This window comes from Mustela lutreola, chromosome 3 (genome assembly GCF_030435805.1).
Source record: "Mustela lutreola isolate mMusLut2 chromosome 3, mMusLut2.pri, whole genome shotgun sequence".
NCBI classification, from domain to species: domain Eukaryota; kingdom Metazoa; phylum Chordata; class Mammalia; order Carnivora; family Mustelidae; genus Mustela; species Mustela lutreola.
In genome coordinates, this window is record NC_081292.1 from 8,581,576 (window position 1) to 8,596,037 (window position 14,462).

Consider the following 14,462-nt stretch of genomic DNA (forward strand, 5'->3'; position numbering starts at 1 on the left):
ATGAGTTCGGTGTAGCCTTCTTGCTGTGTGGATGGGAGAACAGAGACTCGGTCTTCTATGCTGTGCTCCTGAGGGGAAGGATTTTGCCTCTTCAGTCCTTATCCCAGTGGCTGAGCACAGAACCGGGCTCATTGCAGAGGATCAATAAATATTTGTGGAATGACAGGAAAAGTAAATGTCAGGGCCTATGGAGGTAAAGGGGCTGCACAGAGAGTCAGGTCCCTTGCCTTGAGCAAAGCATGGGCCGCTGGAGGGAACAGGTTTGTCACTAACCAGAGGGAGGAGGGTGGGGGAAGGGCCCTTGAGCTGCCAGTATGAGGCCTGCCGGGGCCTGAGGGACAGTGACAAGGTCTTCCTCTAATGCAGTGGTTCTCACCTGGCTGCACATTCGAGCCACGTAGAGAGCTTTAAAAACACCCCAATTCCTCCTCTGCAATCCCTGAGGTTCTGATACGACTGGCCTAGGGTCCATCCTAGGACCCCTGGTAGGTATCTTTTAAAAAAAATTCCTCTGGGAATTCTAATACGCAGGGTGGGTTGAGAACACGAGGTAATCTTTAAACAAAACGAGGCCGCAGAGAAGGGCAGCTAACAGTGCAAAGGGTGCTCAGAACAAGGTCTGGGCAGCAGAAGACTCAGGGGGTGAGGATCCTCCCAGCCAGGGCTCCTGGGGGAGGGCAGAAGGCCAAGGGAGGGAAAGGACTAGCACGGTTGGGCTTAGAGCTGATGGGGTGAACAGAATGAACGCGATGGATTCAGTGGGAGCGAGGATTTCAGCGGAGAGATGATGCAACAAGACAGGGGCATGGAGTGAGAGTCGCTGGGAGCCGCTCCCCCCGGGAAGGCAGTTAAATCGGGTTGGGGAGCTAAGACCTTGAGACTTGGAGGAAGTAGGGAGTCGCCCACCAGGGATGTCAGGGCGTGGCGCGATGGGACTCAAGAAACTCTGAGACCGAGATGGGGCCCTTGGGTCACACAGAGACACACAGCACATGCTCACGCGCGAGCACACGGACTCATCCCCAGGGCACATGCCCACTGCACCCGCGGAGGCCTTGGCCTTCCGGGGGAGGAAGGCGACCGCGCAGCCGAACCGCAGCCAGAGCTCGGAGGCCCCTCCCCGCCGCGCCCCTACAAAGGCTTGCGCAACAGGCGGCGGCTCCGGCGGGCGCCCGGCGCGCTCAGCCTCCGCCCGGCCGGTCCCCGCGAGCTGGCGGGAGCGGGAGGAGCGCCGGGGAGGAGGGAGCGGCAAGGGGTGTGTCCCCGCGGTGTGCGGGTTCCGGAAGGCCGGGGCGGGGCGAGCGCGGGGCGGGGCCGCGGCCGCGGCGCCTATAAAGTCGCCCGCCGCCCGGGCATAAACAAACCCCGTCGGGCTCCCAGCTTGGTCTACGGAGCGCACGCCCGTCCTCGCCGCTCTGCTCCGCGCTCGCTGGCCGCCGCGCCTCCAGCCCCCGCTCCGGCTCCTTTTGCTTTTCTCTCTATACCTTAGGTAAGCCCGACACCCTCCTCGTGCCGGGCAGGGCGGGATCGGGGATCGATAACCCCGCGCCTGCAGCTGCGGCTTCTGGATGGCTCTCTGTGGCCCCCAGAGCTGCAAGTGCGTGGTGACCCTGCGGCGAGGGCGCGCGGAGGGGCTTTGGGGCGGGGCCGCCGCTGGAATGGGTGTGGGTTTCGATGAGCGAAGAGGAGGAAGGGGAAAAAAAAAAAAAAAAAACAGGTCCCTGCTCACCTTCCCCCAAGTGGGAAAGTGGGATCTCTTGGGTTCCAGGGAGGGGTGGAGAGCCGGCCTGGGCACACCTTCGTCGCGCTTCCCAGCGCCACCCGGAGTCACAGCTGGCGCCGCAGGCCTGAGAGCGCACTGGAAGTGGGAGCCGGAGGAGGGCCTGGGAGAGTGCGTGTGTGCGCGCGCGCGTGTTGGGGTGGGGTGTATTCTCCGAGTGGGGTGTCTGGGGAAGGAGGGTGTGAGCGCGCGTGTGTGGAAAGGAGGTGAGTATGGGAGAGCGGCGAGCTGAGGCTGGAGAAAGGGGCGTGGGTGTGTCCGGTTTCCTGGCTGAGCTCTGAACCGATGTGCCCGTGAGGGGCGGGGGCCGATTCAGCCTCGAGGCCAGGGTGGGGTGTGTGCGTGCGTGCGTGTGTGCTGCCGGGTGGGTGGGGGGGTTGGGAGGGAGGGTCTGAGTGTGTCACAGTGCGTGCCAGACGCGCGGGAGCGAGTGTTGGCCAGGACCGCTGGGCAGGGTGCGTCCCCGGAGGTGGCCCGGGGTTGGCGCTGTGGTGGCACCGAAGAGGTGGCCTGGTCCAGAGGGGTCGTGTGGGCAAGGGGCGGCCCAGCGCCGGCCAAGGCTGCGAGTGGCGTCATTTTCGCCTCCGCCCACCTCCCTGGCCGGGTCCCCCTGCCTTCGGGGACTCCTCTACTGCCCTCCTGAGGGAAGAACAGCTGGAATTACTCCGATGTTCCTGGGAGATCCGCGGCCTCTGATTCAGCCTGGGGCGGGGAGTGCAGGGCGTGTGGAGAGTGGTAGGCTGGGGGTAAAGGCGCTGTCACCACTTCTGTCACTTGAGTGGCTGAAGCTGGGATTTAGTGAGTCTTTTCCTTCACCGTCCCCCGACAGGACACAACCCCCCTCCCAGCCACTCTGTCGCCTGTGTTGTCAGACGTCCCTGTGGGTCGGGGCAGCACCCATATGTGTCTGGAAAGGGGAGGTGCTTGGCAGCCAGTGGGGGAGGGAAATCTGGTTGGGGAAGGTTCAGGCTCAGATCTTCGAGTGTTCCAGGCCCTTCAGTTCTTTGCTTGCTTTAAGTTACTGGGAAAAGAGTTCAGCCCTTGGCCGCACGGGAGAGCATGATTCTCTTTGTGATGTCCATTGGCCATACTTAATGTTCTCAGCCACCTCCGATGAGCCAAATATTGAAATACAAACTGCTCTTGCTATGAAAATGCAGTTCGAAGACAAGCTCACCAGCCCCTCCTCCTGTACCGAAAATGCTAGGTTTTTACTGATTTTCACAGATACGAATTGAAATAAGCAAGGTAGAGTGCAAGTTCCAGCCCTTGCCTTCAAGGGGCTCACCCATTTGGGGGGAGAAATGCAGGCAAAGAGTGTAAGTGCTGGTGTGGCCCGGGGTGGGGGTCCCAGGTATGGCGAGGTAGAGGTGATCAGGAAGTGTTGGGGAACTGTGAGGGACGGTGCCCTGGTGTAAGCAGTGAAATCTGGGGTGTCCGCTGAACTGTGACCTCTTCGTTTTGTGGGACCTTGTCCCCCACAAGAGGGTGAGTTGGAAGGCTTCCCTAGCCCTGCCCTGTAACCTGGTACCTGGCCCAGGAGTTCAGATACATGCATTGAATGAATTGAATGGCTCCTTTCCTCTGTCCCATTCCCCTGTAATCTCTTGGGTAGAGTCCCAAGCAGGCAGTTGACCTTCGGGGTGGTGGTGTTTGACTTGGCTTTCCAGGGAGACCTTCCAGCACCTGTTGGGATCTTCCCTCCCCAGAGCAAGAGTCTTCGGAGCAAGGAGCAAATCCAAGACTACCAACAGTCGGTCTGATAATTTGGGATGGAATCAGGAACTCAACACATGTTCCTGATTCTGTATCTTCCATTTTACAGAGAGAAACTGAAGCCCAGAGACAGGGTATGACTTGCCAAGGCTGAGCCAGAGCTGGAACTTGGCCCTCCAGACCCCTCTGGTTGCTATTGAAGGTGGTGAAAGGGGTTCTTGGTCTTGATTGTTGCCCCTCTCATAGCTGACATTGGGTCTTCATTGCATTTCTTGGTGAGGAAACTTTCCAGGTGGAATGTGGTGATTATTTATTTATTTAGTGTCAGTCACATGTTCTTGAGAACTTAGCAGAAATCAGTCCAGTGAGCAGGAGGAGCTGTAGCCCTGCTGAGGGATGGTTGACTGGATTCTGGCTGCCCCCTCCAGGTTGGACTTAGATCTGAACAGAGCTGGGGACTCCCTCCACCAGGCTCACAGAAAGCTCCTGGTCTGGGCTTGCCTTGGCATGGATGTGGAAGAAGGGTTGTGTTGTGTGTTTTTGGTGGCCCAAAGCTGCTGTTCTTCCTTGGGACCTAGCTCCAGAGAATCCCATCCAAGGCGTGACTCAAAGTCCCTGTGCCTCAGAAAGGAAGCCAGGATGATGAGTCAGCATCTAAGACTCTGGCTGGGAGAGGGCAGGGAGGGGCAGGACAGTCTTCCTAGTCAGCTGCTGCATCCCTCCTAACCCCCGTCCTCCTGGCCAGAGCGCGGCCTGATCTGTATTGGCTCCATTGAGTAGATGGGAAAAATGAGGCTGAGAAAGTTGGAAAGATTGGCCTGTGGCCAAGTGGCGAAAGGTGGGAGAGCCGGACTTTGACCCCAGAGAGGCAGACACCTAAGCCTTTGTTCCTTTTCATGACAGCATGTTGGGATAACTGGAAAAAACTGGAATGAAAGAAAAGTCCAGAGATGTGATGAGGAGTGCAGTGCTTCAGTTTCCTCTCCAGTAAAATGCGAATAACAGACACTGTCTCATGGGGACATATAAATATTAATGAATTAATCCATAGAAAGAGCAGAGAACAGTGCCTGGCACGTGGAAGCACCATGTAGGTGTTGGCTGTCAGTGATTCCCACAGATTACATTTCTCAAGGCATTCCTTGGCGATCAGTTTCAGGGACTTGTGTCCTAAGCCTGCCCATGCGGGTGAAAGTGCCTGCAGGGACTGAACTCATGGTTTGAGTTCAAGAACTTCTTGAAGTTCTTCCAAAAGAACTAAGCGGATGCAGACAGCATAAGAATGTAATGCGAATGTTGTCTGAAATGCAGATTTCCAGGCCCAGTAAGTCTGGGAGGCCCCGGGAATCTGCACCATCTCCAAGCCGCCTGGGCTGGATTAAGGGTGGGGTGTCGTGAAGGCTGGTGGAGTTGAGGCCATCTGCTCCAGAATGACTGCGGAGAGGGAAAGGAAAGGAGAGGCCAGAGCAGCCCATACTTCTGTACCTCCATACCCAGGTGCTCTGTAAGCCCCGCTTACCTGGCCAAGGAGCCTTGATGTTTCGGCTCATCACCTCATTCAGCTGAGATACGTGACATTACTGCCATTTCTCAGGTCAGCGAACTGAGGCACGGGCAGATGACCTGCTTGTCTATAATCAAGTGAGTGGGGTCCTGTTCTAGGTGGACCATCCTGGTGGTGTCAAGGTCCTCCAGACCCTTCTAGACCTGTCTTTGAAGCATGAACTTGGTTTCCTTGATTCATTTCATGCGCCCATTTCATGTGTGGCAGTTCCTACCTGCCTGATCCCAGGCCTTGCCTTTCTGCTTTTTTTTCTCCTTCCATTTGGAGACAAGAGATGGACGGAAGGTAGTGTGTGCTACGGAGGTAGAGGTGAGTTCTCTGATGCCCTCTTGGCCTCCTGCCATGGCAGCCCAGGCTTGCTGGAGGTGGGTGTTCTGAGAGATGGGATGTGCTCCCCTTGGGGAAGGTCTGTGCAGGCTCTGTGTCTGGGCTTTTCCAGTCCAGCTGAGGTGGTGGGAGCTGAGGCTCGTTAGTGTCTGCAGGCGTTGAATGGCCTGTTCAGGAGTTCTATCTTTTTTTTTTTTTTTTTTTTTTTTAAGATTTTATTTATTTATTTGACAGAGATCACAAGTAGGCAGAGAGGCAGGCAGAGAGAGAGGAGGAAGCAGGCTCCCTGCTGAGCAGAGAGCCCGATGCGGGACTCGATCCCAGGACCCTGAGATCATGACCTGAGCCGGAGGCAGCGGCTTAACCCACTGAGCCACCCAGGCGCCCAGGAGTTCTGTCTTTTACTTTATAGTTTTTCTTCTCTGAAATCTGTAGAAACCTCAAAATACAAGTGTGAGTCTTACATCCATGTGCAGCCTTCCTTGAAGGGGTAGATGGGGACCAGAGCTCTAGGCTGTCCCCATCTCAATCCCAGCTCCACGCCCTTGGCTTTGAGAAGATTCTCTACAGCTCTTTGGGCACCGCCCAAAGGTCCACAGTTCCCCAGCTGGGAACCCTGGCCGACTCTCCTCTGTCCTTAACAAGCATTGAACTGGCCTCCTTTCTCCAGGAAGCTGTCGCTGGCTTTCCCTTCCAAGCTGGCATGCTGCTGTGTGTGCCCTCCTTGGATCATTCTGGACTGAGTCTCTGTTTACCCTGTTCCTGTGGCCCCTGAGGGCCTGGCACTTAGTAGGCACTCCGCGTTGGTCAGAAGAAACCCTCTGTTTATGAAGCAAATAACTTGGGCCATCCTGTGTAGGAAAGATCGGAAGACCATCCAGGGTGTGGAAACAGCGAGACCATTTTGAGCAAGGATCCTGTCAATGTGGCAACCGCCCCATCTCTGGGACAAAGGGTTTGTAGGAGGAATCTGTTTCCGTGTCCTGTGCCAACACTGGCTCTGTTTGTGGGCTTTTGATATCTCACAGACCAGCTAGGGTAGCTCATGCTTGTCCTGCAGATTTGCAGACGAATCCTCGAATCCCACCAGTGTCCTCCTTCAGACTTCCATTATTCTGCTTGTCCTCTGAATGGTCTTCTCTCTGCCAAACCATGGATCGGGCTGCCAAGACTCCACTGAGAAGCTTCAGGAAGATCCCTGGGTCATGTTACAGAGAGGGGGTGGGTGGTGATGGATTGCCAGCCCTTCCCTCTTCCTGCTCTGTGTCCCGGACCCCCTGGCTAGTTCTGTGCTCTGGTTGAACACAGGCCGTCCTATTTTATGAGACTGACGCGCTACCTACTGCGCTAACGAGGCACCTCAGGCCGTCCTATTTTAGCTGCAGCCCTGTAAGCTGGGGTTAGCCTTTTTCTGGAAGATTCCTTTTTCTTTCTTTTGGCATCAAGCAGTTTCTTGAATGCTGCTGAGCAGGCCCCATGCAAAGCGGGAAGGGGACACTCTAGGAATTTCTAGTCTGATGTCCCCTCTGCTTGGCATTTTTACCATTTTATTGACTTTGAGAACCCTGTTCTCGACTTCGTTCCCCTAAACTGGGGGACTTTCTTGAAAGTCCAGTTCTTCTAGGTTCTTCCATATTGTTTACTAGCTCAATTACATAAGAAAAACATGGCCATTTAAGACCACCAACTTCTTACTCTCCCTAGAGCCTTGAGTTTCAAAAGATCTAGAGAGAACCGTGAACTACCTTACAGCTTGACATCACAATCTCCTTGGCCAAAAAAGAAAACACTGCCTCTATCTACAGTAAGAAAGGGGTAGCCAAGGCATACCCCAAGGCTGCTTTCCTTGAGGTTCATATGGACGTGGGGCTGTTCTGGAAGCTTCGGGGATTGCAGTATCCAGGGACGTTGCTATGTCCAACAGCAGCAGCACACATTGATTTCCACCCCACCCCCTGCTACCCCCTTTTCAATTCTGTTCCATAAAGAGCCCAGTGTGCTGGAAAGAACACCACTTTCATGTGGCTTTGAAACCGGGTGTGTTACGGAGGGGACAAAATCTGGGCCAGTTGCTGACGATCACAATCGATGCAAGCTTGTCAACAAAGCCTCCTGGCCTGCCTTTCCCTCTGCTCCACTAGAGGTGACCAGGAGGATGCCGTCTGTCCGCCCCTGCTCTCCATGCGTGCCCCCACATTGAAGGGGTGGGTCTTGGCCTTTCGGAAGTCATGTGGACCTTTGCTTTTGTGCCTCGGGTTACCCATCTGGAAGCCTGGCTGGTGATCCCCGCCTTCTGCCGGGGACCTCCACGGGGCACAAATAGAACAAGGCAATGAACACTTTCTCCAAGTGTCAAAACTGCTGAAGGCATCTTGCCGGCACCTGGGTAGCTCCGTGAAGTGTCTGTCTCTTGACCTCGGCTCAGTTTTGATCTCATGGTGATGAGTTTGAGGCCACATTGAGTGCCATGTTCTGAATGGAACCTACTAAAAAAAAAAAAAAAAAAAAAAAAAAAAAAAAAAAAAAAAAAAAAAAAAGGTGGAGGGAAGCTAAAAACACAGCCTTTCTGGGCATTATGAAGGAAAGTAGGAAAGTCTAGGACGGGGACTCTGTCCAGAGCCTAAGCCTAGGCGTGGGGGCCCTGCAGGACTGCGAGGTGGAGGGGAAGCCCGTGACTCCCTGAGCTGACCTCCCACAGGAAAAGCCTCCTGGCCACAAGCAGCTTGTTTTTAGAACTTAAGAACATCCCACCTGGACGAAGGGTGGGTGCCCAGTATAGACCAAGCCAGTTGCACAGTCAGCTTTCTCCTGAAAGGTTTCTTGAACCTGGGCTAGCTTGAGGCTAGGTGACTTGGGGCACATTTCTTCACTGCTCTGTGTCTCAGTTTCCCTGTCTGTCACATGGTGGACATGATAGTGCCCGCCTCTGGGTCCTGAGAAGCTCTGAGGCAGTATGGAATTCAGAGTCTAGTAAACACTGGGGATGTTGTCCCCGTGCTGTTTGTCATGGTGTGTCTGTGTCTGTGGCCTCTTGGGCCAGGCTGGGTGGATCCGGGCAGGACGCTTGTGGCCTTTGGGTAAAGCACGTTCCCATCTCAGCAGCCTTCGTCCCCACGTTTCTCATGGACCGTGTGATGTCCCTAGGGCACACTCAGTCTGGTTCGCAAGTGGGGAAGCTGAGGCCCCCAGAGAGGTGCTGAATGACTTGGTCAAGGTCACATGGCAGCAGAGTGACTGGCTTTCCGTGCCCTGCTGACTCCTCGGCCAGGGCTGCTGCTGCTGCATCAAGGCTTTTGAGAGTCACAGGCTCTGAGTGTCCCTGGTCCCCGTGACTGGTTAACCGTTTTCTGGGTCTCACATGACCCAGCATACCTCAGTCTCCTGCCCTCCCAGATCCCCAGAGTCATGGTCTTCCCTTCTCTGGGCAAATGCCAGTCTTGGCTTCCCTTGGAACCCAGGAGGTCCAGCTAATTGCTAACTGTGTCCTGAGTCTACTGAACCGGAAAGGTGCTCGCCCAGCTGCCCTTGGGCCCTCGTTACTCATTCACCAACATGGCTAATGGAAGGAAGACCCCCGTGGTGGTGCGCTGGGTCCGATTGCGGGAAACCCACCTAGTGCTTGCTGAACTTCCGTGAGCGCCCCCTCCTTGCTAGGTTGATTCGGGGACTCATAGCGTATAAAACCCAGGGTGTGTCCTCACAGATGTCCCTGGATCTCTGGGGCCACCAGGAAGGGGGAGTGCACTGATGAGTCAAGCAATCAAGCAGACAGCCCCTTATCCATGGTTTCAGCTCCCCACGGTCAACCAGGGTCAGAGGCAAATGACCCTCCCTCTGACATGTCCTCAGAAGGTTGACAGTAGCCTACCACCATGACACACGCCTGCATCGTTCCCCTCACTCCATCTGGTCCTGGGGGCACGTCGCCTCACAGCGACGACACCCTTCCAGGAGGGGTGAGCTCGGCACAGTAAGACCCTTCAAGAGACGGAGCTCGCAGTCACAAAGCTTTGGTTACAGTATATCGTTAGAATCACTGCATTTTATTAGGAGGTATCGTTCATACTGTGCCTTTGACACGGGTGCGTATATACAGGAGAACGGTGCGCGTAGTATTCAGGGCGTCCCCTGGGGATCTTGGGAGACTGTGCCGTGTGCCAGATTGTGTTCTAGTCTTCAAGCCACGCTGCTGCTTGCTGGGAGCAGGAGTTGGACCCGTTTCACAGATGCACAAACTAAGGCCATGAGGCTGGGGAACTTGGCAGGGATTACAGAGCTAATAAATGACGACGCTCAGGCTGACCCTCCAGTCTTCCGCCAGCTCCTGGTGACTGTCCCCTTGTCCCCTTGTCCACCATGGTTTTCCCCTGAATTCCTTCTGGGGAGAGCCTGTGGGAGAGGAGGACGTGGTGCTGTGAACTGGTCTGGCAGCTGGTGTGCTGCCCCAGAGCTGGTTTTCAGCCCTGATTTGGGGTCTTGGCCGGAGATCTGTCCTGATCTGATTCCATGTCTGTGCTTTCTGGGGACACAGTGGGCAGATGCTGCTCACCCATCGTCATGCTGGGTGGGGCCAGAGGCCTGGAGTTCGGACACCCGGCTTCCCACCTAGTGCCCTGTATGTCCTTGCCCTGTCACCTTCTTCTAGAAAAGATCACCTTGGCCCTTTGGGACCTGATGTTCTGTGTTGGGACTCTCCAGGAGGTGGCAGAGGGGCAGGGACTGGCATGCAGTAGGGGGCCGTAAGCTTGGGGATAGAACCTGCTGAGACATGTGGGGCCTCGGATGGCCTGGGGGCACCAGGCAGAGCACCCCAAACCAGGTGACCCCACAGGCGTCCCTCCCTCCTGGTGAAGGAAATCAGAGTTGCCTGCAAAGCGGCATGAGCTGCTGGACCTGCTTCCTTGAATGGGCCATAGGGTCTCGCTGCTGTGGGTTTGAAACCTGTAGCAAAAGCTTTTTAAGGAAAAGTGTGGTGAAGAAGTTGACGATGCAGCAGAGGCCTCTGCATCCGGGCCAGTCTGTCCGCACCGGCACTGTGCCGTTCCAGGCCGGTCCCTCCACCCCCCGGGGCTGCAGGCGAAGTGATGGTGGTGGTGGTGGGGGACATGTGGGACTCTGAGTCTGGGAGAGTGTGGCCTTGCGGGGAGACGGGCAGCCATGATGGGGGTCGGGGGTGGGGTGAGCCGGACTGCGAGCTCGGTGGGGCAGGGCTGGCTGTGCTCATGACATTGCCCCTGACCCATCACACAGTAGGGCCTTGTCAGCAAAACTTATGGGAACTGTCACACTTCGCTTGGTCCTGGGCACGGGAGAAGCGAGTACAGAAAACAGTTTCTGAACGAATCATTGTTTCAAAGCCCACTCTCCTGGGACTCGAAGGGTGTTTGAGGGTGGGCACAGAGGCACAGGGCAGCAGGGACCCACGGTAGGAGGTGGGGTGGAGGGGGAGGTTCGGGGGGGCTGCCAGGGGGCATTGGGTCCTATTCTCCGTGTCACCCAACACATGCCAGCTTTTTTTTTTTTTTTTTTTTTTTTTGGCTTTTTTGTAAATCTGTTTTATAAGATTTCTTTAGGCAAACAGGTTCTAAATAAAAGTTTGCAATGTTCTGAGTCAGGCAAAGGAAAACGGGGTGCGGGCTGGCCTGGGGCTGGCCCGAGTCAGCAGAATTGTGTTGGAAGCAGTCACCTGTCTTTCTGCCCCTGGCAGACTGACCGCCTGTGGTCAGGGACAGAAGGGGGGCATGCCCCAGGGGCAGAGAGCACCTCAGCAGCCTGGGTGTGGGCAGCCATGGTTGGTGCAGGGCAGTGACCTGGCACAGCCCTGCCGGAAAACTCGCGTTCACAAGTACAGGCGGCCGTGGACCCGCGGCACCCCCACCTTCCCCGGGGACACGTAGTACGGAAGCTGCTTCTGCTTTATCCCAATCTCCCCACAGACCTCAGAGTCCCCAGGGCCCTATGAATATTTCTCCATCTAGACCTGGGTGTCTCAGCCTGGGTGCTGTTAACAGCTGAGGCGGGACAGTCGTGCCGCGGGGGCCGTCCTGTGCAACACGGGGTTGCTGAGCGGCGTGTCTGACCCCCACCCACGAGACACCAGCAGCGTATCCGGGCCGTGACCATCAGAAACATCTCCAGACATTGCTAATGTCCTCTGGAGGAACCGAATCACTTGTTTGTCTGGAGAATCACTTGGCGGGGGTTTTCGGGGGCCTCACCAGAGCCTCTCCGAGGTCCCCAGGGGCTCCAGAGAAGCAGTGATTCTTGAGTATTTGATCTTCAAGACAGACTGGCCAGTTCTTGGACCTGCTGCGTGGCGTGGACTGGGAAGCTGAGTTGTAGGAAGGAAAAGGAGGGAGTGGGGGAAGGAGGCTGCCCCGGGAGCACATCTAGGAACCCGGGAGGGCTGGGATGAAGCTCTTTCCTGTTCTGAAGGAGAATGAGGGAGCCGGTCCAGCGGAGGCTGAGGTTCTGATGAGATCCCAGTATCAGAAAGCCACACACCACGCTGGGCTGAACGCAGGCATGTGCTGGAGTCCCGGGGCATGGGGACTGTTTCAAGTCCTCGCTCCTGTGGTGTAGTGATGATTTAAGACTGAATTTAAACACAGACGTGGCTGTTAGACTGCATCAGACCTGTTCATGTAATCAACAAGCGAGTTGTGGTCCCAACTTTGGGGACGAGGTAGGTAGCTCCCAGTCCTGGGGAGCTCGCAGGTGGGGCTGCCCTGCGTGTAGGAGCCTGTGGAATGGGAAGGGTGGCATTGCCAGAACCCGGGGCTTCTGGAAGGCTCCTTAGGCTGTGTAGGCGAAGGTGTCCCACGGGCCAGGGTCTCGGGACCACGAACACGCTGAGTTAGCAAAGCCGACAGATTTCTCCCTTTCATGCTTCCTGCCTCCGAACTGGCAGCTGCCCAGGAATGCTCACAAACATAAAACCGACTTTGTTTTCAGAATGTTCTCGAGCATAGACTCCAAAGCCTGCATAAAGGCATTCTTGTGGGGCTGGTTATCTGCTGGGGATAATCGTGCTGGGGCCCCAGACCAGAGCATCCCGGGGGATCTGCCCACAGAATGCCATATGTTGGCACAGGGGGTGGGTTCAGGGTGACCTCTGAGAGGTGCCTCACGATGAAGATTCTCACGGGTTCTAAGAATGGGTCTTCAGAGGAGCCCTAGTTAAATAGCTTTTGCTCTCTCGGCCCCCTTGTGTCTCCGGAGTGCTGGGCCATGCATCACTGCCCAGAGCTTGCTCCGGGGACAGCTGATGAGTCCAGAACTCTCCTGCTGAGCTCTGTAGGGGTCCCTTCCTGATCCTTCTGTGCCTTCCCATGTTAGAGCCAATCAGAGCCTTCTCCGGCCCACTCTGCTCCCTCAGCCCGGCTCCGTCCTGCTTCCCTCTCACTGCCCCCACCCCTGCTCCCCATCCTTGATCTCACCCTCCCCGTTCCCTGCCCCCTCGCCCCACACCTGCTCTCCCACTCCTACCCCCACCCTGCCCCCACCCTGCCCAACCCCACTCTGACCTACCATCGCCTCCCCCCCCTGCCTCTCCCACCTTACTCTCCCACACCCTCTTTCCCACTCCCTGCTGCCTTGAAAGTTTTTTCTCCTTCAAAGTCCCTCTGAATGTCGAGTCCTGTAGACCCGTGGAGATGGAGGTGTTCCTGGCCCGGCCCCGTCCTCACCAGCACGTAGCAGAGAGCCCTGCACGCTGGCGGACATGGAGGTGTCCGGGCGGCGCAGCCCACTGTTAGGACTAGTTGGAGAATGAAAGGGGACGAAGCTCGCACCAGGCCTTCATACGGGGAACCTCCCCTGACTCTCCATCCCCTTTTGGTCGTCAGCCTGGGGCTGCCGGACTTAGGATCAGTGATGCGGGTCCTACCCAAATGCAGCAAGATATCATCCGATTTTTGCTTTGGTTGCCCTTGCCTGAGGAGACACCCCAAAATAGTGCTTAGACCAACATCTGCGAGCTCACTGCCTACACTTTCAGTAGCAACATAGGTCCTGTAGTCAACACCGTTGTCCTCACTTGGAGACCTGCCGTGGTGATCATTTCGTAATGGATAAAAATACCGGTCACCCTCCAGAAACAAATATCTCCGGAAAGGAACATCATACCGCATGCCAGTCACAAGTTAATGAAAAGAACGCCATGAGAAATGCCCTGGGTGAGGCGGGGGGGTCTGGGGGCTGTGGGCGAGGACCCGGCTTAGAGTGTCAGTCCATCCCTTTCCCTAGAAAGGCAGTTGTGTCCTCGAGCCTTGGTTTCCCTGCCCGCCCCCGATGCAGGAATGGTGGCACGGAGCGGGGGGTGGGGGTTACTTGTGACTGTGATGTGCTGGGTGGGTGGTGCGAGCCACTGGGCAGAGGGGGCTCATTCCGTGGCCTCAGATTTGCTTCCTTTGGGCAACGTCTGTGAGCAGGAAGAGCTGACCCATGGCCTTCGTTTCTTTGCCAGGTAACAGCAGGGACATGTCTCGGGAGATGCAGGACGTGGACCTCGCTGAGGTGAAGCCTTTGGTGGAGAAAGGGGAGGTGAGTGGAGACGCTCCTGGCTCCATCCGCTCCCATGCACGCTCGTACGTGGACATCGGTGGGCATGCAGTACAGACACGTGTGTGCCCGCGTGGATACTCACTTGCATCTGTCCCCTGCTTCCTAGTGTCCAAGACTGCAGAAGGACAAGAGGTATCTTGATGTTTCACATCAAGGAGGCCTCCCTGTTGGAAACAGAAGCCCATGTCCTCCAGCTTGGGCTGCCATGGGTCCGTCCTGGGCCGGAAAAGCCGTTCCATTTGCACGGTTGACGCGGTGTTCGCCTCCCTGTCCTCCCAAGCTCTGTAACTGCCTGGGATGATACATCTTTTTAAGGATACAAGGCTCAGGCTCAAAATGAAGTTATGCTAAGGCCAAGTAAAGGCTTTCAAAAATAATGATTAACACTCACCAGCCATGTCTTGCATGCCCGTTTCATGGTTCTCTTGGGCTGACCGACAGGATAGACTAGGATGAGTTGATGCTAGGTTCTATGATCGTTCCCATCTTAACAGAAGGGAAAGGGGAGTC

General features: G+C 56.0%; 1 protein-coding gene across 1 annotated transcript in view; it reads left to right on the top strand.

Moving 5' to 3' along the window:
* Nucleotides 1–1,303: 1,303 nt before the first annotated feature.
* Nucleotides 1,304–14,462, top strand: part of NDRG1 (N-myc downstream regulated 1) — a 53,621-nt gene continuing 40,462 nt past the window's right edge. The window contains exons 1-2 of the mRNA XM_059165568.1: nucleotides 1,304–1,489; nucleotides 13,855–13,931. Coding sequence (XP_059021551.1) covers nucleotides 13,869–13,931 — 63 coding nt within the window. The 5' untranslated portion in view covers nucleotides 1,304–1,489; nucleotides 13,855–13,868. The remainder of the gene's footprint in view (nucleotides 1,490–13,854; nucleotides 13,932–14,462) is intronic.